This window comes from Marmota monax, unplaced genomic scaffold (genome assembly GCF_021218885.2).
Source record: "Marmota monax isolate L192 unplaced genomic scaffold, Marmota_monax_Labrador192_F-V1.1 WCK01_AAM20220418_F8-fsc00008, whole genome shotgun sequence".
NCBI lineage: Eukaryota > Metazoa > Chordata > Mammalia > Rodentia > Sciuridae > Marmota > Marmota monax.
The window spans coordinates 17045100-17067959 of NW_026694432.1; the positions used below are offsets into that span (position 1 = coordinate 17045100).

Consider the following 22860-nt stretch of genomic DNA (forward strand, 5'->3'; position numbering starts at 1 on the left):
ACATTCACATGTGTATGTGGGCAAACTATGCTATTGCTACCTGATAATTTTTTAGTTATAGATGAACACAATATCTTTATTTTTGTGTGGTGCTGGGGACCACATGCCAGGCAAGTGCCCCCACTGAGCCTCAACCCCAGCCCCGCTACCTGATAATTTTGAGTGATGGAAACGTTTCTCTTCTGTGCTGTTTTTCTTATCAGCAAAATTAATGGTCATCTCACTAATCAGATCAGTTAGAAATACATTCAGGTGCAAGGGACTTCATAGTCAATTAACGGGGGCTGAAGTACACTCGGGCTTGTTCTGCTTGGGTGACAAGTGTAGGGCCAGGCACAGCAGAGCTAGTGCAGCTCCAAGGTGGATCAAGGCTGCAGCCCCTGTTTGTCTAAATTGCCATCCTCGCCATGTTGATTTCTTACCCACAGATTTGTAGCCTCGTTGTTCAAAAAGGGCTGCTGCAGCTCCAGACATCATTTTGTGTTAAGTAAAGTGGGAGCCAGTTGTGCCTTGTAACAGGAAAGCAGATGCTCCCTGGAAATGTTCCTTAGCATTTCTACTTAGATCTGACTAACCCAACTGTGGTCAGGTGCCCACCTTCAATTCTCAGGGAAGCTACAAAGTGAGGGGTTGGTTTCTCCAGCCTTTATGAGGGAGGCAAGAAAGACAGAAGGGGGTCAGGACTGTCATTTGTTAAGCACAGACTGTATATGAGTGCACAATGCTTTACAGTTTACAAACCAGCTGCTGGTGCCCTTTGATGGAAACCAGAGAGAGCAACTAAGCTGCCCACAGTCACACAGTGAAACAGCAATGAAGAAAAAGCAAGCTGGGCACCCCACTCCTCTCGGCTTCCCCACATGGTCTAGGGGCTTCATGGGCACTCTGCCAGATATCACTCCACCACCCGGGGCCAAGGCCACTACAGGGCAGGCAGGCGCACCCCTACAATGACAACAGCCCAAGCCTAGGGACAGGGCAGCAGGTGTCCAGAGGCAGAGCCTAGGTCCTCAGAACCAAGGGCAGCTCCTTCCTCACTGAGCCCAGCAGGGGAGCCCAGCAGCCAGGGGCTGGCAGACAAAGGAGCCGGGGTATCACAGCCTCTGCACAGATGGGCACAGGAGGAAAGCAGTGCCCAGAAGAGCATGTAGAGGAAGGTAGGTGACCGAGAAAGGCGCGGGTCCAGGGAGAAGAGCTGGAGGGAGGATGGGGTGAGGGAGGAGAGAGAGGGCACACGGCAGCCCTGATATGGGGCAGCAGGAAAGGCGGGTGCACCTTCCCAGCCCCAGCGCCACCTCATGGACCACCCAGTCACCGGTGTGTGACCAGTTCCTTGCTGGAGGGAAGAACCAGGGCTGTGGGGATGAGGAAAGTCCTCTGCCCTAGAGGATCAGGCAGCTTCTCCGAGGGGGTGACCCCACACTGAGCTCTTCTGTCTGTCCCCAGCCTCCTGCCCCACCAGGACTGCGCCAGCCCGAGCCTGGCACATAACTCCTACTCGGCACAGGTTTGCTGGATGAATCACTTGGACGCTGTAAAGCAACAAGTTTCAAAAGCAGTGAAGCCAGATTTAAAGTTAGGTAGTCAGTGTAGTTAGGTAAATCGGGTCTAATACCGAGTGAAATCTAAAATGGAGGCCATGCTGGCAATGATTCCGGGAAATGCAGGACAACTCAAGGAATGTTAATGAAGTCCGAAAAGGCCCTAGGCCAAAGTCCACCTCAAAGAAATGTTAATGAACAGCCCCCAGCAAAAAGGTGCTGACTCAGAAGTCCTTCCTGACCAGATTACTTCTTTGGCCCACCTGTGTCCCACCCCTAGGTCCTTCCCACCTACATTCCATCACTGAAAGAACTATAAAAAGGGGAGACAACATCCCTTCCACGGATTCCACCTCTTGGGTCCCCTTCTTCCTCCGGGAGAAGTCTTTTCTGCTGTCCTTTAATAAACTTCTAATTTCTACTCTGACCTTGCCTCGGCGTGCTTCTTTGGTGTTATTCTTCAACATTGGGGAAGCAAGAACTCGTCACCAGTCAACAGCGGTAACAGCAGGACAAAGCCAGAAGCCCACTGTGGGCTCCTTCCCCCCAAAGGGGAAATAAAGAAATGAAGTCTATGCCAGGAGAGGATGCTCAGGTGGCCGTGGAGAGGGGGCTCTCCAGCCAGGGCACAGGGGACAAGAGCATCCTGATGCAAGTCCCCTCTGGCAGTGAGGAGCCTTCCCCAGCCCCTGCTCCAGCCCAGGCCCTGCCCCTCCGCCCCAGGCCTGTCCCACTTCTGAAATAATAGCCCGGTCCCCTCACTCTGACTCTAAACCATCCGGGCTCCCCATGATCAAAGCACCATCAGTGCTTCTCCCAGTTCAAACGCCCCATGTCCCCTCTGTCTGTGGAAGGCCTGGCCTCCTCACCATGGTCCCCAGGGGCCTGCATGATCCGGCCCGGCCCATCACCCGGAGCTCACCCCACGGTACACATTATTGGTCCTTGGACCCCACTCCCCACTGCCGTCCCTCTCTCCCTTGAGCACTGGCACCCCTCTTGGCCCTGCTGCCTCCACCTCATTCTCCATGTTCCGTCCTATCTCCCAGCTGGTCGGTGTCTCCTTGGTGACCCCACATCCACCACTGCACTCACCCCGTAACCATGGAGCACCTTAAAGGCAGGCTGTCCTCCGCCATCCCATCCTCCGGCCTCAGTAAACCACGTCAGTACCCATTCCTAGACCCACAAGCAGAAGCAACGAAGAGCTTATATCTGGTCACCACGGTGACAGGTCCTGGGCCCAGCCAGGAGCCTGTCTGTGCCCCTCACCAGCCTGTGCCCTTCCAGAGATGGGAGCTGACCTTCACGGAACCCCGTCAGCCTTGCCACCGGCTGCTCCAGGGGTCCTCACAACAGTGGGTGGCACTGCTCCCCTTTGGTGAATGAGGAACCAGGAGCCAGAGATGGGAAGGACCCACCCAAAGCCCACAGGTCCCCGTGGCTTCCTCTGTGTGGGCAGCAGGCTGGCTTGGTGAGTCCAGGGCACGTGACCTTCCCCAAGGTGGCCTGAGGCCTGGGACTCACTGGATCTTCTCTGCATTCCCCAGAGCACCTGGCCCCAGGCAGATGCCAATGCCCTTGCGAAGGGTGGTGCCCAAGTCCTCACTGTGTTCGCGGCCAGAGATGGGCAGGACTCTGGGGCAGTGCTTGGTAAGAAGGACCCTGAAGGCAGTGCCCTCAGCCAGCTGGCCTCTCCGCATGGCTCTCCACATGGCCTCCCTGTCCTCATGAAGGGTCCCCGCTGGTCCTACTGCCTCCTGGCTCCCCTTGTCTTGCCCCCACACTCCCTTTGTCCAAGGCCCTGGCCTGGCCCTCCTTCCTTGCCACCCTGCACCCTGGGTTCTCCATGACTGGAGCCCAGACCCCTCGACCCTTAGCCCTGATTTTCCAGTCCCAGCCCCACACGACTGCAGCAGCAAGGATGAGGAGCACAGGCTGTAGGAAGGCACACACTCGGGCGTGTTTATTGGGCGAAGTCTTAGAGACTCATAAGGCACATGGTCCAGGAAGGGGATAACGGGCAGGAACACCGCCCTCGGTGCCAGGCACCCAAGATGGCGCGTGCTCACTGCCCTCTGAACAGCTCTGAGCTGCTCTCCCCTTAAGTCCCCTCTGGGCAGCCTGGGAACAAGGGGATGTTTTGTCCCCAGGGTGACCCTGGGTCACTGGGGTCAGGGAAGGAAGAGGCGGCTCTGTGACCCAGGGTGGTGGCCGGGTGGGGCACAGGTGTGAGCCCCACCTGTGCTTCCTGGACCCTGAGGGCACTAGGACTGGAGGAGAGCCACTCAGGCCAGGCCTGGAGGAGGGTGGGTGGGGAGGCGGCAGGGTGGCTGTCGGTGAGCCCCGAGGCACGAAGTGGGGAGGCTCCGGGGGCTGCCTCAGCTGAAGTCACGGTTGGGCAGGAGCAGGGGGGCCACCAGGGTCCACAGGTAGAGGAACAGCCCTGCCCAGCTGGCGCAGATCTTCACCCACACGGCAGTCCACGTGCTGACCATCGTCTGCGTCTCTCCGGGTCTAGAACACACCATATTCCTTGTGAGACTGGCCCCATCCTGTGCCCTTGGTCCCATTCCCTGGCTTTACGACCCAGCTGTGACGCCTGGCTTCACGCTGGCTCTGACGCTGCCTCTGACGCTTGAGACACTTGGCCTCATGACCCTGCTCGAGGCTCTTGGCCTTGCACCAACCTCAACTCCGGTGTTGACCCAAGTCCTAGACCTTGACCAGACTGCTGGTGTCTGACATGTGATCCCAACTCTCTGACCTCATTCCCAGCCCCTGACCTTGGGACTCCTGACCTTAGTCCCAAGGGCTCACCTTGACTCAGCCCACCTGATCCCTGACCTTATCACCCTGATCTTAGCTCCTTGATTCCGCAGCTTCGATCCCAGCTGTGGGCTCCAGACCCCAAAGGACACAGTATGGTGTGTGGCCATTGCAACAGTCCCGAGTGACGGAGACCAGGTGGAACTCCAGAGGCCCCACCCCAGCCCTAGATGCCACCACTCTTACTCCTAACCCTGCACCTGAGCTTCTGGTCCTACCCTAACCCTGACCTCCAGCCATGAATCCCAAATCTGACTCCATGGTCACCCTGATTTGAAACCCCGTAGCCCTGCACAGGCCCAGCCCCCGCTCCTGTAACACCCCCCTCCTGTGACACCCACCCCATCACTTGGGGAAGCCGCAGGAGCTGGGCACACTGAGGCACCAGCAGAGAAACTGGGGCAGGGCAGGGCAGACACCAGATGCCCCCGGCCTTGAGCAGGCATCAGGGACACCCGGGGAGGGAACAGAGGAGATGGGGCACATGGCACCACCCTGGGCACCTGCCCACCAGGCTGCGCACACCTGTACCAGTTGGTGAGCGTCATCATAATGTGCAGGGAGGCCAGCACCAGGCAGAAGTGGAAGAAGGAGTAGCTGTAGGTGACACCGTCCTGCTCATTGTCGAAGGCCCGGCCCTCACAGACCTCCATCTGCTGCTGCTGCTGCATGACCTCCGGCCCGGCTGGGCACTCCTCTGTCTGCATCAGACTGTTCACCTGCCGGTGGTCTGAGGAGCGCACACTGTCAGGGATAGAGGAAGGTGGAGTCAGGGCTGTTGCCACCAAGGTGGGCATACAGGTAGCAGGGTGGCCCTGTGAGCCATGGCACTGCTCACAACCCCAGACAGAGGGTCTCAGAGCTCTGGAGGCCAGTGACCCGATGGTCTGGGCCTGGAAGTTAATGAGCTGTTTTGACTCTCAACTCTAGACCAACTCCCTCTGTGACACTGAGCAAGATACTTAACCACTCTGAGCCTCCGATGCCTCATCTGTACTTCCCTCATAGGGTTGCTAGGAGGATTAAATGAAATAAAGATGAACAGCCCCTGGCACTGTCCTGGCGCAGAGCATGAGCTAAATAAACAGTCAATACGATTACGCCTGCCCATTTGCTACTTCCACAAACATGTATTGAGTTCCTAGTGCTGCAAGCCACGGCACCAGGGTTTTAATGTTAATAATTAACAATGCTTTTATTGGTCTCAGGTAATCAATCGTTTGCTCCCTTTCCTTCACGCTTACACTAAAAGAAGACAATGACAATCACAGAATGATTATATGTCATTGCTTTTGTTCTCTCTCTCTCTCTCTCTCTTTTTTCTTTTGGGTACTGAGGATTGAACCCATCAGGGGTCCACCTCTGAAATACACCCCCAGCCCTTTTTATTTCATTTTGAGACAGGGTCTTGCTAAGTTACTGAGGCTGGCCTCCAATTTACCATCCTCCTGCTCTATCTCCTGGGTCACTGGAGTTACAGGTGCCTACCAGCACACCTGGCTGTCACTGCTTTTCTACAATGAGGACTTAATGTTAAGACAAAATTTAGTGGTTCAAGACATACAATTTCGAAAACCCAACTCATATTCTGGAAAAAAGGTAAAAAGCCCAGGTATACTGGTTCATGCTTGTAATCCCAGCCACTCTGGGGGCTGAGACAGGAAGACGCAAGCTCAAGGCCCGCCTGAACAATTTAGTGAGAGCCTGTCTCAAAATGAAAAAATAAAAAGGACTGGGAATTTAGCTCATTGATAGAATGCCTCCGGGTTCAATCCCTAAAAAGAAGGAAGAGCTGGATTCCAGCCCTGCCCCATGGAACTGGGAATCTACCCTGGTGAGCCTCCAGAGCCCAGGCCCCAGCTCTCGAGTGGGCATCCAATGCAGGAGAGCCAGGCCCGGGGCCACCAGAGCTGGGCAGAGACTCTGGGTAGTCCTGGTCCTCTGGGCCACCGCTGCCCCTTGGCAGCGGATGTCCCGGGCCGCGGTGTGTTCACGGCCTCTGACAAGCAGCACCTCCTCCCTGAGTCATGGTCTCCCCATTTACAAAAGAGACTTCGTAACTTTCCAGGTTACACGAGATCGATTGTGACGGAGAAGAGAGGAGCATGGACTGCCTTGGCAGGACTCGGAGAAAATGTTGTGAAAAGGTTAAAACAAAACAAACTGCAACAACCTCAAAGCACAGAGGCCTGCCGGGAGAAGGAGAGGCAGAGGGGCAGAGCCCAGGGATCCTCCGGAGAGCGGAGCACAGGCGCACACAAGGGGGCCTGGGGAAGTGCTGGGCTGGGCGAGAGTTTGCAGAATTCAAAGGTGTTGACATTATGACCCAGAGCCTTACAAAGCAGCCGCTCACTCCACCCAGCTGTGCAAATGTCAGAGAGTTAGAACAACAGAGAACACTTCTTTTGCACCTGATACTTGCCAAGTTTCTTCTTACTGGTCTTTTATACTGTTGTATACACAATAACTCATGGCACCAACCTTCAACAATCCAATGAAGTAGGTACTATTTTTACAGAGCTAGCAAGTGGCAGGGCCAAATTCAAAGGCAGGCAGGCAAGCTCCAGAGCACACACTAATAAGCACTTCTAATATGTTCCTTTTAATAAGTTGCTGTGTAGCTGGGCACAATGGTACAAGCTTGTAATCCCCGTGATTCAGGAGGCTGAGGCAGGAGAACTGCCAGTGCGAGGCCAGCCTCAGTAACTTAGTAACTAAGTAACTCAGCCAGACTCTGTTTCAAAATAAAAAATAGGGTTGAGGTTGTGGCTCAGTGGTAGAGCACTTGCCTAGCATGTGTGAGGCACTGGATTTGATTCTCAGCACCACATATAAATAAATAAAAATGAAGGTCCATCGACAACTAAAAAATATTTTTAAAAAAATATTTATTTTTTAGTTGTAGTTGGACACAATACCTTTATTTAATTATTTTTATGTGGTGCTGAGGATTGAACTCAGAGCCTTGCACATGCTAAGCGAACCCACTACCGCTGAGCCGCAACTTCCACCAACTAAAAAAAGTTTAAAATAAAAAGGGCTGGGATGTAGCTTAGCAGTAAAGCACCCCTGGGTTTAATCCTTAGTGTCAAAAAAACAAAATAAATTAAAAGAATAAAAAGTTGCTGTGTGAACTTCAGCATGAGCTGCCCTCTCGGGGGAGATGAGGAGACTACAGTCAGCTCCTCCACCATGGACAGCACCGTCCTCCTCTAACTGAGGAGGAAAATGAGGCTCAGAAAAATTAAGCCACTTGCCCAAGTCACATGGCAGGGAAGAAATGGAGCCTGGGCCTGCTGTTCAACCCCAGTACTAAATAAATAAGGTATTTGCTGAATGAATGCTGGTTGCTGTGCGCAGAACAAGGCGGGGCCCGGGAGGCGGGGCCCGGACCACTTCTGCTGCCCTCTCCTGCTGCGCATGCTCAGACTCCATCAAGGCAGGAGCTGGGAGTGGCGCTGGCTCAGGGCACCTTCCAGTTTGGTGTGGGGTTCCCAGGTCCTCCTCACTTCTGGCCCCCCACATGACCACTCCCCGGAGACTGGACCCCGTCATACCTGATGAAGAGGGTGCACAGGATGAAGATGATGAGGCCCACGATGCTGGGGGCGTCCCACCACTGGCTCTCGTAGCCCTCGGGGCCTGCCAGGACCGTGGCGTTGTCCAAGCGGGTCAGCAAGTGAGGGTTGCACTTCTGGTCTAGGAAGGGGGGCACAGTCACCCTCCACCCCCTGAGCCGCTGGGAAGCCCGGTGGCCCTGAGGATGGGTAGACAGAAAGACAGAAACCCAACCCACCAGCCAGGGCCCAGCAGCAGACGGCACTCAGCACACACAGTGACAGAGTCAACTCCGGGAGCCGGTGGGCGCCCACTTCCCTGAGGACCCAGTCTCAAGATGGGCTGCAGCCACGTGTCCCTGTCACCTGTGAGGATCCCCAGCTCTCTGGCATGCCACTGTGGTCCAGCAACAAGGCCAGGCCTCCTCGAACCTGGGTCCATACTCACCAGGGACATTGGAGAGGGCGGACCAGGTGACAAACATGGTGTAGAGCGAGATGACGGAGGCCTGCAGCAGCCCAGAGTTGGGCTGGGCGTCCTGCGGAAGGCCGTCATCAGTAAGTCCCCTGCCAGACTAGGGACACCCACGCCCACCCAGACCACTCTCACCAACTAGGGGACCTCAGGAATCCCCCGCCCTGGGAGGCCCATCCACCCCACATTGGGAAAACACACCAGCCAGGTCCCTCAGCACCCTCACCTTCCAGAAGTAGGGTTCTAATTCTCCCTCCTCTTCACACTCCTCACTCCTCAGATCACCCAGGCCCCTCCCTTCTGAAAACCCTTCAGGGTGGCACTGCCAACCAGCCTCCCTGGTGTGCCAGCCTTCTCCTCCAGGCCCAGCATGCTAGCCACGATGGCCTCTCCATCCCCAGAGCGGCCAACCCTCTCCTGCCCCAGGGCCTTCACCCCTGCTGTGCCCACTCTTTGTTTTGTTTTGGATGCCAAGGATTGAACCCAGGGGCGCTTAACCACTGAGCCACATCCCCAGCCCCTTTTTTGTATTTTATTTTGAGACAGGGCTTCACTGAGTTGCTGGGGAACTCATTAAGTTGCTGAGGCTGGCCTTGAACTTGTGAACCTCTTGCCTCAGACTCCAGAGCAGTTGGGATTATAGGCATGTGCCATGGTGCCTGGCCCTTGTATTTTTTTTTAACATTTTTTTTAGTTGTTGATAGACTATTATTTATTTATATGTGGTGCTGAGAATCGAACCCAGTGCCTCACACATGCCAGACAAATGTGCTACCACTTAGCCACAACCCCAGCCCCCCCAGCCCTTGTATTTTGAGAAAGAATCTTGCTAAATTGTTGAGGCTGGCCTCAAACTTGCCAACCTCCTGCCTCAACCTCCTGTGTGACTGGGATTACAGGGTTGTACCATCATGCCTGGCCTCTTTACTTCTTTAAGCCTGTGTTTCCTTGTCTGTAAAGTAGGGATAATGATGATGTGAGGACCAAATGACATACATGACAGATGTCATTAACTTACAGCCACTGTATCATACCTCCTATTCCTGGCAGCTGTATCCAATATACTTAGCAGTGAGCCTGAAAAGCCAGGCACAGTAGTGCACACCTGTAATCCCAGAGACTTGGGAAGCAGAGGCAGGAGGATTATGAGTTCAAGATCAGCCTCAGCAACTTAGTGAGACCCTGGGTTCAACCCCAGTACTAAATAAATAAATAAATAAGGTATTTGCTGAATGAATGCTAATTGCTGTGTGCTCTGGATACTGTGTCTCCCTCTCTGGGCTTCAACTTTCTCACACAAATGGAGGCTCTGAACAGAAAAGAGGTTCTCAGTCTTTCTGCTGAAGACACACAGAGACCACCCAAGCTACCTCGGAAACCCCTGGTGTGCTGAGACCCCAACTGTGAGGTACTGAGACCCCAACTGTGAGGTACGCCCAAGGGGGTCCAGAGACAGTCTGTGAAGGACACATATGCTGGGAGCCCCCACCCACTGTCTCAGAGGGTCTGAGGTGGGACACTGGAATTTCCCCCCAGCACCATCTCTTGGACCATCCAGGAATCACCACTCACTATCCCTTCCTGACGATCTTCCAATTTGCATGAAAACAAAAAAAAAATGACATCAATCACTCCAACAGCTAATGTCTGATGGTCCCCTAAGATGCCAGGCACGGCTCCCTTTCAGTCCTGGGGTGTTATTATCCCCATTTTACATTTGAGGAAAGACAGGCACAGAGAGGTTACAGCACTTTCCCAAGGACACCCAGCATGTAGATGGGAGATGCTGCCTCTGGAGCCCACGCTCTCCATGTCAGGGCCTGCCCGGAACCTGGGTTTCTACAGGAGTCCCACCTGCCATGGGGCCGATAGCAGGCTCACCTGGACCTTGGGCAGGACAGCGACGATGGACAGGCAGACACAGAAGGTGAGGTTGAGGCCGATGAAGACCTTGCCCTCGTGGCAGTCGCCGGGATGGGTGTAGTAGATGAACATCAGCGTCACAGCGGCGATGGAGAGCGCGTAGAAGAGGAAGGTGAAGAAGAAGAGGCCTGGGAGGAGGGCAGGAGCGATTCAGGCGGCAGCAGGCAGCCTCCCCGCTGGGCCGTGTCCTCAGTGTCCTCATTCAAGGAGCGACATCAGTGTCTTCCACGGGGCCTCCGGGTGACTGCCTGAGCTGGCTGGAGGTGGCCTTGCCCTGATCACCGGTCAGCGCAGTGGTTAAAGCGCACTAGAGCAGCAGGCTTGGCGGGGCCCAGACCAGCAGCACCTGGGAGCACTCGTCGGCTCAGGACCCACAGGGGCCTGACAGGGGCTCCTTCTGCTCCCAGGGCTGCAGGGACCAGCTGTCCCTGGAAGCTCCGTCTGGACACCACCAAAAGGGCATCATCTGTGGCCTGCTGTGGCCGCAGCCCTGAGCTGTCCGGTCAGCTCTCCTCCACTGCCCACCCAGCCCCGGGCCCTGACAGCCCTCCCCCGCCCCCAGGCGCCATCGACTCCAGCCCCGAGCATCGGGCGGCACTGACCTGCATACCAGGCGCGGGAGTCGCACTCCTCAGCCTTGCACAGCCACCGCTGGTTCCAGGAGTGCGCGAAGTCGATGAGCAGGACCAGCTGGATGAGGATGAAGAGGAAGGAGCCCACGGCGCCGAAGTAGAACCAGACTGCGTGGGGGGGCGGGGTGAGGGGACAGGCCACGGGACAGGCCACAGGGACAGCCGCGCCTCCCTCTCACTCACTCTTTGTTCAGTTGTCCCTCGTGCCATAGCCTGCACTGGGGACTTTAAGAAGCAGAGTCCCTGCCTCCGGGGAGCCTGGCCTTGCAGAGATGCATGGCAGAGTAGGGGTCAGGGGCCGGGCTCCCCACCCCCAAGCTGCCCAAAGGCCAGGAAGCCGGGTGTTAGTACTGTCCCGTGGGGCGACCCAGCAGCCTGGGCTCAGGGGGCCAGGGCAAAGAGCAGCCCCACCAAGCTCCCCCACCTGAAGCCCCGCAGTCCTGCCACTCCCTGGCAACCCTCCAAGGCCCCCCCAGCCACCTACTCTTGGAGAAGGAGCCACTAGGGATGTAGAAGGCACCCACGGTGATGCCCACGAGGACCAGGAACTTAAAGAACCAAAACCTGCAGTGGGGAACAGACAGGAAGCTGAGCTGAGCACAGACTTCAGAAGCCAGACCAGGCCTGGCCCTAGAACCCCGCTCCTGAAGAACAGACCTTGGGAGAGGTGAAGGGGGACTATCTGATGGGCACAGAAAGCCTGTCCGGGCCCCTAGAAAAAGCCCTGAGGGGCAGAGAGGGAAAACCCAAGCAGTGAGCATCGTTGACCAGGCTCTAGCCAACTGCGTCACTACAGTGCTGTGTGACCTCAAGCATACTACTGCCTTTTCTGAGCTTTCTTCCCCCATCTGAAAAACAGGGATAACTAAATGAGCCGTTCTCTGTGCTATGAGCACTGGCTTCAGTGACTCCCGAGTCTGAGGGCAGGGTCTCGAGATCCCCGGGAACAGGCAGAGAAGCAGAAGGGTGCTGGGGAGAGTGGCAGGGTGCGCGGGTGTGGGCCCTCTCACCCATTCTGGATGGCAGCCCTGGGGTCCCGGCTGCTGCGCACACACATCATGAGCAGGGTGAACAGGAAGAAGAAGGCCGTGGTGGAGAAGCACAGGCGGTAGACAGCGCGGAAGCCCAGCAGGGAGCCACAGTTGATGTGGCCCTGAGGGACAATGGGGTTTCCAGCCTCCTCCTCACACACCCAGGGCAGCTGTGGGGACAGAGAGCAGCCTGAGCCCACCCAGGGCGCAGGAGGGATGCAGCAGCCCAGCCAGAGCCGGGGGCTGGCCCCTCACAGCTTGTTCCTGGCTGCGTGCTTTCCCGAGATCACCCGGCAGGGCCCAGGGACACACTGTGGGGTTTCCCAGCGTGGCCTCCCGCCACCTGGCTCGGAGTCACAGCGTCTTGGGGAAAACAGCTGTGGCCCAGCCGCTACAGACTCAGTCCAGGGAGCAGCCTGGACACACGGGGTGTGCCCGCCACTGACCTCAGCCCCAGGGTGAGATGAGGGGGAGAGTCGGGCCCACTCCCGGCTTCAGCACTGACGGGGAGCAGAGCGTCCCCGGGCCAGCTGTCTAAGGGACAACAGTGATCCCAGCATTCCCAAGGGGACCGCGGCTTATAAGCAACAGGACTCCCCGGAGAGGTCCCTGCCAGCTCACAGGGGCAGGCGCCTGGCGTCCTGCCACCCCTCGGTGACTGCTGAGGCCCGTCCTGAGGCCAGGCCAGGCGCCCCGGGGCTCACCTTGTGCAGCTGACTCTCCACACCGGGGCTCAGCATGATGATGGACACCAGCACGCCCAGGAAGAGGAAGCTCGTGAAGACCAGGCGGCTCACCGTGGAGTTGCGGCTGGCGGGGCAGCAGCCGCACAGGAGGCAGGGAGCTGTGCCACAGAGGCAGGAGGCCTGCGGGGCGGGAGGGCGCTGTCACTCACCACCCGCCTGTCGGGGGCTCCGCATCTGCACCAAGCTGAGCAGCGCCGCGCCCTTCCCTGACGATACCCATCTAAACTGCAGGGGGAAGTCACACCGGGCCACCACAGCCACAGAAGCCAGAGCCAACCTGGATCCATCTCACGCACCACTGTGGCTTTGGTAAGAGAGCTGGAGCCAGGTGGGGTGGCATGGCCTTGTCATCCCAGTGACTCAAGAGGCTGAGGCAGGAGGATTGCAAGTCGGAGGCCAGGCTTGACAATTTAGTGAGACAGTGAAATAAAAGATTAAAAAGAGCCGGGGATGTAGCTGGGTGGTAGAGCAACCCTGGGTCCAATCCAGTGCCACAAGTGGGGGGGGGAGCGCGTGCGCGAGCGAGCTGGGGTCAGAGTTTCTAACTTAAGTCGGGAGAGTGGCGCAAAAAAAGGGAAAAGCGAGCTCTGTGTGACTTTATACAACTCACTCAACCTCTCTGAACTAGTTTCCTCTTCTATAAAACAGGAATCATTAACAATACCTACTTCTCACAGGAAAAAATGTGAGAACAAAACAGGATTTAAAATTTTACCCCTGTCCTTGGGCTTCCTTTTCCTGTCCCTTATTTTGTCCCCACAGGACCTTCTGTATCCTGATAGGCCTATATCTACTCCTCTGCTTCCCCTGCTCGCAGAGCATGTTTATGTATTTATTTATTTCCGTTGTCAGTGGACCTTTATTTTATTTACTTATATGTGGTGCTGAGACTCGAACCCAGGGCCTCACCCAAGCAAGCGCTCTGCCCCTGAGCCGCAACCCCAGCCCCGAGCATGGAGTTCGTCCGTTGTGCGCACGGGGTGCTATTACCGGGGCCAAACAGTGCCTGGCACACAGTAGGTGCTCGTGGGCTCTCTGCTGAGTGTCTCAAGTGTTTGGCCAGAAGCAAACTCGGCTCAAAAACTCAGAAACACAAGCGCAGAGTAAGCATCGGTTGAATGAACCAATGGAAACTCCGGCCCTAGCGCTGCACCAGTTTGGGACAACAGGTGGCGGCCTAATCCTTCCCTTCTGGGGTCCCCTGCCTGTGCCCTCGGCTCTGGCTGAAATTTCCCAGGGACAGCGGAGGCCACACCCCTCACAGCTGGCCCCTGAGGGGGACCCGCCCTCCGGCCTTTGAGGAAACAGGCCCCGCCTCCAGCCGCCCTGGCCACCTCTCCCCCCAAGTCCACACCCAGGTATCTAAGAGCAAGAGACCTGATGGGTGACGATGAGAAGTACCCGCTGCCATGAGTGCCAACGGGGGTGGCAGGTCGGGGAAGGTCGCCTTGAAGAGGGCGCCTTTTAGCTGAGAGCTGAGGGGCAGGAGGAAGAAGGCCCCTGTGGCCCCCTGGGGAGGCCGCCTGAGCTGCAGGTGTGAGCAGCGAGTGGCCATGTGGCCGGGCTGGCAGCCACGCACAGGACTGGCTGCATCCCAAGTGCCACCGGGTTCAGTGTCAAAGGCAGAGGGACAGGAACAACCTTGCCCGGGAGATGACAGAGAGCAAGGGCCCGGCCCCTGAGGCTCCCTCCACCCCTTCCGGTCTGGACTGGGCACAGGCGCGGGGCACCCTCAGTTGGGTGGAGCTGCCTCCCTCTGCCTCTTTGATGACACCCCTGGAAGCCCTCCTTTCCCTTCTCTGTCACCTACAAGGCCAGGTACAACATAGGTGCCACCTTGGATGGCTGGGGAATGCCCCCTCCCAGCAATTCCTGGCTACACCCTGAGCTGCCGCCACAAGCCCTGCCATCCACGGCCGTATTTGGGGAGTCAGGGGGAGAGCATAACCCGGGGCAGTGTTCTGTGGGCCACAGGAGTCTCCTGGTTATCAGACGGAGGGCTATAAGTACCATTTTATAGAGCTGGACACTCAGACCAGAGAGGTTAAGAAACTCACCTGGGGTCACGTAGCAAGTCAATAAAAACACTGCGATTCAAGTAACCCAAGTGACAGCCACCGCCTCTGAGGGGCTACTCAGCCACAGGCGCGGTGGCAAGCACTTCATCTACATTAGCCTCACTGACAGTATGAAGTGTATGACAACCTCCCAGTTACAAATGGGGAAACAGACTCAAAAAGGTGACCTAGCAAGGTCACCCAGCAAGCAAGCTGAGGGGTCTGTGAGCTGCCCAAGAGCCTCGCTACTTCCCAGCGCACTGAGGGCGGCCTCATTAACTTAAAAATACTTCAGAGAAGAAAACCATCCCTCCACGTCCACAGGAATCCCAGGCCAACAGCACTCGCCTAGGAAACCCACGTGCCCATGAGGACCTGGGGACCTGACTCCGCTCATGACCTTTCAACCTGCGACAGGTGAGACAAGAAAAGCCGTCCCAATTTCAGGGAGTTTGACCTTTCAATTCGCTCCAGTTCTCAAGCGATCCGAATCCAGGTGTTCCTGACACCTGAGACCCAGGACTTGCAAGGCCCAACCAGCAATCGAGGGGCCAGGAAGAGGGGAGGCAGAAGCAGCCCCAGCTATCAGAGCCAGGTTGGTCCCCTGGACCCCTCTCTGCACCTCTGACAGCTCCCGTAAGGACCCTTCCCAAGGCAGGGAGGCCAGGCTGTGGGAGCAGGGGCAGGTCGTGGGCACCCACACAAACAAGTTCCTGCTCATACGGGAAAGGCAGGGACATGGAGAAGGGAATGTCCACCTGTACATCAGGGAAGGTTCCCCGCCATGTGGGCGAGGGTGAGGGCAGGTAACACTTAACTGGAGAACACTTAATTATGTGTCAATGGAGTTGATTTTACAAATATGAAAAAATAAGATTTACAAATAAAGATAAAAAACTGAAATTGGCACAAAGCTTTAGGTTTTACGAGCTTTTTATCGTCTGGAGAGCCTGCAGATAATAATAATGTCCCACACCTGGGGATGGTGGTGGCCTGCCCACTCTTTGGATCACTACAGAGGTGATGGAAGTCACCAAGCTGCCGAGTGACATGGGTCAGTGCTCGGGCAGGACGAGAGGCCCAGGGAGCAGAAACCCCCCAGGCCTCCCACCACTTCCTGCTCCCCAGGGCCTGAGGCAGGATGGAAAAGCCCAGAAGGCCTAGCATAGAACCAGCCCGGCCACCAGCCCAGGGCCTCAGAGTCTTGGAGTTGCGAGGTTCCTGGGCATTTGACAGGCCAGCCAGAAAGCAGCCGGCCAGCCTCTGCTGCCTGCGCTCTGCCTCCCACAGAGAGCTCCCCACCGCACACAGCAGCTGGGCACTAGGGCAGAGAGGGTTAGCACGGTGGGAGCAGTGTCATCCAGTCACCCACACGCTCCTGGTGGCCCCAGGGGCCAGCAGCCAGCAGTCCTTAGAACCCTAGCCCTGGAGCACTGGGCAGGAGAAGCAGCTCAGGGCCAAGCCAGTTTTGAATTGTTTTGTTTGAAACAAGCTGGCCCTTCACTGCCGCCTGCACACCCCAAAGAACTGAAAGTGGGGATCAAACAGATTCGTCCACAGCAGCCAAAGGCAAAAACCACCCAGATGTGTATTGATGATAAGTGGATAGACAGAACCTGGTCTAGTTACACAATGGAATAGCACTCACTCATGAACAGGAGGGACATTCTGCACACCACATGGAAGGACCCCCCACACACACATGACACATCGAGAAGCCACCACAGGAGGGCAAACACTGCATCCTGCACTCACTGAGGAGCCCCAAGCAGTCAAGTTCATTGACAGAAAAAGTAGAACAGGCATTACCAGGGGCGGAGGCTGTCACCAGTGGTTACCAGGGTGGCTATTGTTTAATGGGAGCTTCAGTCTGTGAAGATGAAATGATGTGCGGAAGGCTAGGGGGCTGGCGATGGCGGGACACCCACGTGACAGCACCGAAGGCCACTTGAAATGCACACTTTAAAATGGCCAAAATGAGACATTTTATATTACAGGTATTTCACCACAATAAAAAAAGGGAGGGGCAGGAGCTTCCAGGGAGAGCAGGCAGCCAGGGAAGGTGGGAGGAGGGCGTCCTAGCCAGGGGAATCACACACAGATTCAGTCAGTATTTTATTTCCAGGGTATCTGGCATGGTACCCGGAAGTGGTGGCCAGAGTCCCTTAGGTGAGTATGAACTTCACCCTCTAGGCAATAGGGAACCACTGCCAAGAGGAATGACATCAGATTTGCGTTTCAGATATGTCACTTTGGCTGGGCATGGTGGCACATGCCTGTAATCCCAGGGACTCTGGAGGCTCAGGCAGGAGGACCACAAGTTCAAGGCCAGCCTCTACAACTAATTAAGGCCCTAAGCAACCCTGTCTTAAAATGAAAACTAAAAGGGGCTGGGGATGTGGCTCAGTAGTTAAGCCCCCTGAGTTCAATCCCCAGTACAAAAAAAAAAAAAAAAAAGATATATCACTTTGGCCGCAGAACAGAGGGCGGCTCCAGGGGTGGGATGCAGTGCTGTGGGAGGAGGGAGAGGGAGCCGGAGCCATTTTCTTAAGCCAGACTTAAGAAGCAGCTTCTCCCACATGGCTGTTTTCCTATTATCAGAGGAAACTCTGATAATGCCACTCACTGGGGATCCATATCATTATGGCTGCATTAGTTAAAGACCCATTTTTGGGGGGAGCTGGGGTGTAGCTCAGTGGCAGAGTGCTCACCTCGCACATGTGAGGCACTGGATTCTATCCTCAGCACCATATAAAAATAAGTAAATAAAATAAAGGAATTGTGTCCATCTACAACTGAAAAAAAAAAACTTTACTTTGTACATCTGCTGAAACAAAGGACAAGCTCCTTGAAGACAAAAAAAAAAAAGGCTAAAATGTAAATCTCATGTGTAGCTTGTTGCAATTTAAGAACAAAAACACTGGTCCAGGCAAAAATGCACCCTGTAGCCTTCACAGACCATTCACAGCTGCTGAGCCACCACAGGGCAGTCCCCACACAGGGAAGAGGTGGCCTGAAACCACTCAAGGCATGCGTCCTTCCCCTGCCCAGTGCCAAGGATGCAGGTCCAGTGCTGGCCTGGCTGCCCGCTCACAGTTGGAGTCCAAGAAAGTCCCTCCTCCCTTCTGTGGGACTCGGTTTCCTCATCTATAAAATGGGCTCCTGGGGCAGGAGCAATGGCTCCGAGCCCAGGCTCCATTTGGAGAGCCGGGCCTCTCACCACTTCCTCGCTCGTGGTCTGCAGCAGTCTGCCACCCTGGTGCGTATGGGGCAGTCACAGCACGCCGGCTTCATGTTAAACATGCTGAGATTTTCATCTTGGTTCCATCTAATCCTGCAATGCTGCTGAACGGCAGGTACCACTGTTCTTTCCACTTCATAGACAAGGAGGGGCAGAGGGACTGCCCACGGCCTTCCAGATGAGAAGAGGCCAACAGGACTTGAGTCCAGCTGTTCTGCCCCAGCGGCCTTTCACCGTCCTCCATGTGGATGGCCCTCCCTTGATATTTGCTAACTATCCCGTCACACCATGCTGACTTGCCTGGCCACTCCCAGCTCTGGAGGACCCACCTTATGCCTATCCAAGGCTGGACTCGCCTCCTATCCAGCAATTGCTCAGAGAGGCAGATGGTCACAGCTAGGAGGGTACAGAAGTCTTCTCCAACTCGTGTACCCAAGACAGTCCCCTTAAGATGCCTGGAAACCTCCCATCAGAACCTCAGTCCTGGGGGAACTCTATTGAAACAGGATGTTGGTGTCCAGTAGGAGCCCATTGTACCAATTAATACTGTGTGGCCATGGGGAATCACCTGCCCTCTCTGATTCAGCTTTCTCATCTTTGAAATGGGACTATGAAGTGCCTCGCTCATCATCGTGCTGGGCTGCAGGACAGCTCTTTCCCATGAGCACTGGGCCTATATAAGGACACAGTAAATGGTGGCCATCGTTGGCATGGTGCATGTAGAATGAGACGTCAGTGCCACAGGGCTGGGGGTAGGACCGGGGGGATGGCATGGGTGACGGTCTCAGCACAGCACCAAGAACAGTGTCAGAGGTCAGAACTCCAAGAGGAAGGAACTGAAAGGAGTGGCAGGTCCTGTGCAGACGTTAGACACTCACTAATTTTCCTCCCAATTCTACCTAGGCCAGCCCTGTCCCTAGGCAGCCAGGATGCGGGAGAGGGAGTGGGGGGTGTGCACAGAAACCTGGACCAGGAAACAAATTTTAATCCCAACTGTGCAACCTCAGGCAAAGCAGCTAACCTCTCCGGGCTGCAGTTTCCATGTCTGTAAAAGGAGGGTTTCAGCAGACCTGTCTGCTCTCAGCATTGAATCCTGTGACTCAGAGACTCTCCAGATGGAGTTCTCCACACACCTTCTTCCCTCCGTGATAAGGGCACCCATGGTGAGCACTCACCAGATGAGCGGAGCTGTGCTGGGCACTTTCCATGCCTACCGTGTTTCTTGTTTTTTTTTTTTTTTTTTTTTTTTTTTTGGTGCTCGGGATTGAACCCAGGGGAGCTTTCCCACTGAGCCACATCCCTACTCCCACATCCCTAGTCCCTATCTTATATTTTATTTAGAGACAGGGTCTCTCTGAGTTGCTGAGGGACTTGGTAAGTTGCTGAAGCTGACTTTGAACTGGGATCCTCCTGCCTCAGCCTCCTGAGTCACTGGGATTACAGGTGTGCGCCACCGCACCCTTGCCCAGCCCCACGTCTACCATTTAACATTCCCAACAGCATGGGGTGGAGGGGACACTGCCATCATCCTGGACTTACAGATGGAGACTTAGGATGGGGATTAGCAGGGCTCCCCTCAACATCCCCTGCCCCACCCAGCACAGCAAAGCCGGTGCCAACCAGCGGAACCAGAAGAAAAGCCAGTCACCCTCAGGGAAGCTGTTCCTTCCTGACCAGGAGGCCAACCGGCCAGCCCCAACCTTGAATTCTTTGGGCTGGGAGGGACTGCAGGTACCCGCGGAGCCGTCTTACTGGGTGCGAACGCGCACGCGCACACACACACACACACACACTCACACACTCACTCACACAATCACTTCACAGATGGGAAATGGAGGCCCAGAGGAGAACAGAGAATTGCGTCGAGGGACCCACTCTAAGGCCTCCCTAGGCCGAGCTCATTCTCAGAAAATGGCTACCAAGTGAATCTGTCGCTCCCCAGCGCTCACCCCACGCGCCCCTCCTCGCACACACAAATCAGGGACAAAGGAAGGCAAGTTCTGAGCTTTCCTCCAGCAGCGCCGGCGCCCCCTCTCTCTCCGCCCCTCTTTGTGTGGGGCCCGAGCGGGAGGGAGCTGCTGAATGAACCTCAGATTTAATGAGGGGAAAGGGAAGAAAGAGGGGGCTGGGAAGGGGGAAATCAGAAAGGGCCCCCCTCCTACGCTGGCCGCCCCCAGGTCTCCAACTCAGGTGACCAGGCACGCACACCCACACCTCCCTCAATTCCTGGGTTGCCCAGTCCAAAGTTTGGCTCGATGGTCAGTGACAACTGGCACCACCCCGCTCCAGGGCGGCTCAGAGAAACCGGATGGGGGCTCCTCCCAGCCCACTCCCATCTCAGCTCCGGAAGGGTCCAGGGCTGGCTGGGGAAGAGCCCGGAGTCAGCGCGAGCCGAAATGCGCCGAGCAGCCGAGGGCGCAGGGAGACGGGGAGGGATGGACAGACAGACGCACGAAGCTTAGAGACGCGTTCCGGGCAAATACCATGGACAAAGTGAGCCACACCGACAGGGACACATAGTCGCCAAAGGGACAGAGAAGGGCACCCGGCAGAGAGGGGCAGGGTCGAGGCAGGACACACAAAGAGCCAGAGCGTCCGGGAAACAGACGAGAGGCGCACCCCAGGATCGCCCCAAGTTGGCGGGAAGGGCGGGCGGAGGCCGCGACGCTCCCTCCGCCGGGCTCGGCCTCAGTCTCCCCCGTGCCCCGAGGCGCCGCGAGGGCGCTCCCCGCCCGGCCCGCCCCTCCCCCCCGGAACCCGAGCCGGGACACCAGCTGTCGCGGCGCCGCTGCCCGGGACGAGTGGTTGGGGGCGCGGGCTGAAAAAGGCGCCCGAGGGACGCGAAGGCGGGGGCCGGCCGAGGAAGACAAGTTTGGAGGAAGGAAAAAGAAGAAAGTACTTGGAGGAAGAACACAGGACAGAAGTGCGGGACGGGCACTCACGCAGCCGATCAGGGAGCAGGCGCCCAGGCAGGCGCCCATGGCGGCGGCGGAGGCGGTGGCGGCGACGGGCCTCGGGGTCCCGTCCGGCTCCCAGTGCCCGCCTGGCCCCGCCCCGCCCCGCCCCACCTGCCGAAGACGCTCGGCCCTTTCCGGCGGCGCTCGGGGCCTCCCCGGACTCACCTGGGGCAGGTGCGCGGGGCGGGACTGTAGCGGACTGAAGGGGAGGTGCAGATTCCAGGGCCGCGGGGGCCGCGCAACCCGACCCAACTCTGGCCCCGGCTGGAATCCTGGTCCAAAGCGATGATTGGGACAAAGACCAGGACAAAGACCAAGACCGGAGTTTGAGCTCCCCCAAGACCACTGTGTGACCTCGGGACACTGTCATTCCTAGAGGCAGAATCCAAGAGGGGGTCCCGCTGACTCTGCGACCCTTGGCGCAGAACCTTTTCTCAACGCGTGGTGCTGAATGATGAATGATAATTGGACCAAAAAACGTGGGCAAGTCACCTCGCCTCTCTGAGCCTCAGTTTCCCCTGCCGTGAAGCGAGGGTACTTGCCTCGCAGAGCTGTTGCAACATGTAGTAGATGCTTAATGAATATAAGTTCCTTGTCGAAGCCCCGTCTCATCCCTGTCCCTTCTGAGAGGTCAGCTTTACACTTTCAAGCCAGGTCCCTTCCTGTTCTTCAAATTCTACTGACTTGGAGCAGCTTGTCTAGGGCCACACACGCCCCACAGCCACCACTCCTGAGTGGTTTCTCACGTTGGAGGGATACCCAAACCCTGGACTCTCCGTTAGGAGGTCGGGGAGAGGGGCTTCCCTAGCAGGTGTTTCCCCAGGGGTAGGTGTGAGAGACTCGGCAGAGGGCTCTGTAACTACCCTAGTCACCCTCCAGCCCTCTCCTCCACCAGCTCTAGACCTAGGGAAGGAAGCCTGTGCCCCACAGCTGGCCCAGAGGCCAAAGATCTGGCCTGACTGCTTCCTCCCGTGATTCACAGGGCGTCAGGCTTAGCCATTAATTGTGCCAGTGCTGTTCTGCAAACAGCCTACACTTTCCCTCCTCCACACTTTTGCCCACAGGATGCTCTTCTCTTTAAAGTCCTTCTCCTTAGCCACTTTGTCCCTTTCAAACCCTCATTCACATCCATACCTTCCTGGTAGAGTACCACAGCCACCTCCTCCAACCCACTACCTGGCCAACTAGGAGTGAGTATGTCCCTGCTACGCTGGTGCTTCCAGAACAACAGGCCTCCCCTCTAGCCTCACAAATAACTTCCTGTGGACTCATCACAAAGCTTGAGCCCATGCCAAACTCTTTTACCCACATGGCACCATTCAATCCTCACAGCAGCCCACACAAGTAGATTAATTCCCCACCCCAACTTCCAGATAAGGATACGGAAACTCAAAGAAGTAGAGTAGCACACGATAGGCCCACTGGGCACTGACTAATGTTGGCTGTGACTCCAAGGATTGTGGATATTGTTGCTCAAGGACACACAGCTTCAGACCCCAAGACTTGTCCCCGCTAGCTTATGACTCTCTTGGAAAGCAAAAGTGATAAGATCTAGCCCACCCCTTTTCCTGCCCAGTATTATTTCATTTCTCTCCTGGTCTGAGTGTCTTCACAACTTGGGACTGCCCATGGACCCTCTGACCCATCTCTGCCACCCGCTGTCCTGCCCTGAGCCCAGCCCAGCCCAGCAGTGAATGTCTGTGGGATGAAGGGTGGCACTTTCACCACCAGCCTAGTTTCTTCCCTCTGCAGCAATGACAGTGTGACCCCAAAACAGCCCCCACACGGCCACCTTCCACCCAACAGTCTCCTATGCCTGAAATGCCACCAAGCAGCCCCGAGTGAGTCCTCCTCACCGCTCCCATCCCAGA

General features: G+C 56.4%; 1 protein-coding gene across 2 annotated transcripts; it reads right to left on the reverse strand.

Annotated features, from left to right (window-relative positions):
* Window positions 1–3480: 3480 nt before the first annotated feature.
* On the reverse strand, window positions 3481–21089 carry Serinc2 (serine incorporator 2). 2 transcript variants are annotated; one of them, XM_046469415.1, is made up of 10 exons: window positions 20975–21089; window positions 12693–12854; window positions 11968–12158; window positions 11442–11521; window positions 10928–11065; window positions 10284–10453; window positions 8376–8466; window positions 7928–8069; window positions 4896–5114; window positions 3481–4058 (listed from the first exon to the last, which is right to left on the reverse strand). In XM_046469415.1, exons 1-10 carry the CDS (start codon window positions 21011–21013, stop codon window positions 3923–3925), a joined length of 1368 nt encoding a protein of 455 aa, XP_046325371.1. In that variant the 5' UTR covers window positions 21014–21089; the 3' UTR covers window positions 3481–3922. The 2 variants fall into 2 exon arrangements, with proteins under 2 accessions (XP_046325371.1, XP_046325373.1); XM_046469417.2 differs by lacking the exon at window positions 20975–21089 and adding an exon at window positions 20932–20947.
* Between the last annotated feature and the right edge of the window lie 1771 nt (window positions 21090–22860).

What these genes read in the sequence shown, in the direction of transcription:
- Serinc2 (XM_046469415.1), bottom strand. Translation starts at nt 21,013, where the DNA reads ATGGGCGCCTGCCTGGGCGCCTGCTCCCTGATCGGCTGC. An exon ending in CTGTCCTGCCCAAGGTCCAG is followed by an intron (nt 8,467 to 10,283) that starts GTGAGCCTGCTA and finishes GGCCTTCCGCAG; the next exon opens with GACGCCCAGCCCAACTCTGG. An exon ending in CTGTGCACCCTCTTCATCAG is followed by an intron (nt 5,115 to 7,927) that starts GTATGACGGGGT and finishes TATCCCTGACAG; the next exon opens with TGTGCGCTCCTCAGACCACC.